This window comes from Camellia sinensis, chromosome 11 (genome assembly GCF_055761805.1).
Source record: "Camellia sinensis isolate YWXY chromosome 11, ASM5576180v1, whole genome shotgun sequence".
Classification (NCBI taxonomy): Eukaryota; Viridiplantae; Streptophyta; class Magnoliopsida; order Ericales; family Theaceae; genus Camellia; species Camellia sinensis.
Window position 1 is genome coordinate 163,599,458 of NC_138971.1, and position 4,321 is coordinate 163,603,778.

The 4,321-nt window shown below is 31.7% G+C and overlaps 1 protein-coding gene across 1 annotated transcript; it reads right to left on the reverse strand.

Annotated features, from left to right (window-relative positions):
• Positions 1 to 3,013: 3,013 nt before the first annotated feature.
• On the reverse strand, positions 3,014 to 3,913 carry LOC114255749 (21 kDa protein). Its single transcript, XM_028195277.2, has one exon. The coding sequence runs from the start codon at positions 3,865 to 3,867 to the stop codon at positions 3,241 to 3,243; it is 627 nt and encodes a 208-aa protein (XP_028051078.2). The 5' UTR covers positions 3,868 to 3,913; the 3' UTR covers positions 3,014 to 3,240.
• Positions 3,914 to 4,321: the final 408 nt, after the last annotated feature.

Genomic DNA, 4,321 nt, shown 5'->3' on the forward strand with positions numbered 1-4,321 from the left:
AAAAAATAAAGAGATAATATAACTTAAAAAAGATAAAAAAATATATTTATATAGTGTATCTCAAACCAACCATTAAAATATGCACATTCCACAACTTTAAGGGTTGTTTTGAAAAGTTGATTTTTTTATTAATTTTTTGTTTGATTTTTTCAAAAAAATATATATTGAAAGATAAAAAAATTTGAAACTTAAAATAAATTAAAAGTTAAAATGGAACTTTTAACCCCATGCCCAATACATGGAATGATAGTCCGCACAACGGAAATGCCTGGTAGCTCGAAGCTACCAGGCTCGAAATGGCTCGAGAGGGAGAGGGAGAGGGAGAGGGAGAGAAAGAGAGGGAGAGGAGAAAGAGAAGGGAGGGAGAGGAAGAAGGTCGGCGTCGTCGCAGCCCCGCCCCGCCGTCGTCGCAGCTCCGGCCGCCGCTGCTGCTTCCTCCTCCGTCGCAGCCCAGCCTCCCCTCCTCCTCAAACCGGTTTTTATGGCCCCCTCCCCTCCCTCCTCCTCCTCCTCCTCCTCCTCCTCTTCTTCTCCCTCCTTCTTCTTCTTCTTCTTCTTCTTCTGCTTCGTTCTGCAAACCAGGAAAAAAAAAAAAAAAAAAAAAAGAGACAAAATCGACACCAAAACGACGTCGTTTTGATGTCGAGCTGCGTTTCGAGCCGCGGCATTCGAGCTACGTAGCACGATCGCACCACACAACCTTCTAATTGTATTTTTGGCTGAAAAGACCAAGCACTAGTCCAAAAAACTGACGCACACACATATGCAGGATTGAAAGCGATCCAACATGATCACAAGAAATGTTATAATCTAGGGCCCGCTTATTTATAATCTAGGCCATATTTGTTTTTGGGAAATGAGATGAGTTTTCAGATTAAGATGGGTTATGAAGAAGAGATTGAGATAGAGGTGAGAGAGTTGGTATTAGAAGTTAGTCGTTCAGTTTAGTATTTTTTTTTTTTTTTTTTTTTTAACTTTTACATGTTAGGTATTTTTTTTAATATTAATATTTAGGCCTCGGAACATATTTTTTTAGTAATTTTTTTAATTTTTTGACTAAAATATTATATAAAAAAATTAGTATGTTTGGGATGACTTTTTAATTTTTTACGAAAAAATATACAAAAAAAAAGGGAAAATAGAGGGTGTGTTTGGTTTGGTTTTGGAAGATGAATTTTCAAAAAAAACTTAGGGAAAGAGTTTAGAATTTTTATTGCTTTGTTTAGTTGTATATTTTGGAAATAATTTTAGAGTATGAGAGTTTTGGATGCTTTGATATTTTGTTGTAGTTGAGTAGATGTGCGTGGAAAAAAAAACTAATTGAAAAGGAAATTGGAGAGAGAAAAAGTAATTAATTGATGTGTATGAGAGAAAAATAATTTTAGAAATTTTTTTCAAAAAATTCCCAACCAAACAAAATTTTGGAAATTTTTTTCAAAAATTGTGTTTTGAGAGTTAAACCGAACAAGGCCAGAATTTTTGACTTTTTTTGTATAGGTTGTTGGCTTTTTAATTTTTTAGTGACTTTTAGCTTAAAAAGTGATGTTGCCAAATGTAATGTTTTTGTATTTTTTGTTAAGGAGAAATTATAATTTTATTTGTTTTAATATTTTATATTTCTTTTATACGTAATAATTTAACAATCCCTACACTTACCATTGTTATCAAAACAAACACAATTTTACTTAATCCTCTCACTATCAATCCACTCACTAACAATCCTCTCACTATTAATTCCCTCACTATTAATTCTTTCATTATCAATTCCCTCCATTCTACTTATGAAAACAAACGAATCTTAAAAGAAAAATGATTGAGAGCTTTAGAAAGAGAATTCTAAAAGAGTTTTAAATAAGTGGGGCCTGCTTATGATGTAATGTGTATACCTGTATATTTGTTTGTTTGTTTATTTTTTTTTCTCTTACCATATGTGTAGAGTTCAAATATTAAAACGCTCTATCATTATTAAATCTAAAAACGTTTTCTTTTTTCCTTTTCAAAAAAAGTTACATAATGCACTATATGACAGCAATACCATTTATCTTGGATTTTTTTACACAAGTTTATAAGTTGTTTTTGCAATCTCTTTTTAAATTTTTTTAAATATCCCCTAGCCTAAATGAACCAAAACGTTTACATATTGTTACTTGAAGTTAAATATATATATATATATATATATACATTAAAAACAAAAATATATATACAAAAAATCTCAACTTTTAAGTTCCCATCAAAAGAATCCTCACTAAGCACAAGATAGGTATCCCCTAAGTTTACAAGGTAGATTGGATCATATTGTTTGGGCAGTAAACTGACCAAGGTTTCACTTTAAGAGATTGGATTAATTTATTTTGTAATTCTTTGTGTGGAGGTCATTCATAAATTATTATTATTTTTTTTTTAAAAAAAAAAGAGGAAGAAGATAATAGAGGCACATAATTTTGTCATATTTGTTTTTAAAAAAAAAATTAAAGATATATTTTAAATTTATACTTGTCAACCAATTTTTTTAAAGACAAATCTAATAAAATTATATATTTACAATTATCATATCAATTTGATATTTTTGGTGAATAATCTTACGCACAAAGAACAACAAAAATAAACACATTAAATCACTAAAATAGAGCTCGTAAGGAATCTGACGGGCCCAAATAGTATTAGGGGTGAACATGATTCAGATTGGAATAAAACTATGACTAATCTGTTATCTATCGTTTTTGAAAAATTAGAATCAATCTAATCTGTTTAAATCGTGGAATCAATTCGAATCAATTTAATTAAACATAGATTGAATCAGTTTAGGATCACGGATTCACATAATTAAATAACAAAATATATATATATATATATGACAAAATGTTCTAGAATTTAAACAACTATAAATATTTGAACCATTACAATTAAAACTAAAAACCAACAAACAAAAACAATAAAAGAAGATACTACATGGATTTAGGTTTGGGTTTAAGTTTTATATGAAATAAAAGAAGATATTATGTAAGATGGTGTATAATATAAATATAAACTATTTATATATGGTACGAATCGGTTCCAATCCAGAATCATAGGGTTCAATCTATAACTGATTCGTTGACTACAGATTTTTAATTTTTCAATCCGAAACCGAATCACGAATTCAAAAAATCAATCCAAACCTACTGAATTAAACTAAACTGAATCAGATTATAAATTTCACGGATTCATTACTCAGTCTAACTAGTACAGTCTTTTTATCAGCTAAGGTGACGTTGCATGGGGGTTATTATGTGTAGCAGCATAATTATTAACAATAGCCAAAGCATTACTAGTCAAGTGAGCCACTTTCACAATGTAGCTGCGAACCATGGTCTTAACCACCCCATTCATGGCCTTTCCGGCGAACCCTTCCGTACACGTATCATCGTCGGTCAACGCCGCGCTAACCCACGTCTCAATATTACTCATTTGAAACTCAAAGTCGGAGGAGGAACCTCCTCCTTCGACACGAGCCATCTCTTTCATGGACCTCTGGAGCTCGTACACTGAGTCGCCCAATACTTCAACACAATCAGCCATGGCTATAACCTCCCTTGGCTTCAATCCTTGATCTTTCGACAGTTTTTTCATGGCGGCGGTGGTTGATTTGGATGCTGAGAGGGTGATGGAGAGGGCAGTGGTGGCTAACCGCTTAGGGCTTTTTTGGATTTTGTTTGCATAGATTGAGAGGGATTTGTAGCATAAGTGTGGGTACAATGTAGTGTTACATGACTTTTTAATGAAGGCTGTGTTTGGTTTGGTGGTTGAGCATGAGTTGATGTATGTGGTGGTGAACAATAAGAGAGTGAAGAGAGTTGTTTGTGCATGGAAAAGAAATGAAGCTTCCATATCTCTCACTCTTTTCAAGATTGATGGGTGAAGTTATGAGAGTGAAGTTATGAGAGTTTGAGGAAATTATGGAGTGGTATCATTTTATAGAAAAAAAAAAGGGGGGGCTATTACTTGTGGTTTTTTTACAAACCACAAAAATATATTTTATGTATGAGAAATAATATTTTGGCTGAGAAATTCTATAAAATCACACACGGCTATTAGGAGACTAGGTTTCGTTTGGCAAGTTAATATTTTAGTCAAAGAGTCAAAAAATTATTAAAAAAATTAAAAAGTCTATAATCTATACCAAAAAGTTAAAGATTTTCTTTTCTCTCTACTTTTTGCACATCTTTTCTTAAAAAATCAAAAAGTCACCCCAAATATACTAATTTTTTTATCTTATATTTCAATCAAAAAGTTAAAAAATTATTAAAATAACATGTTCTCAAATGAGGCCTAAATGTGTTGA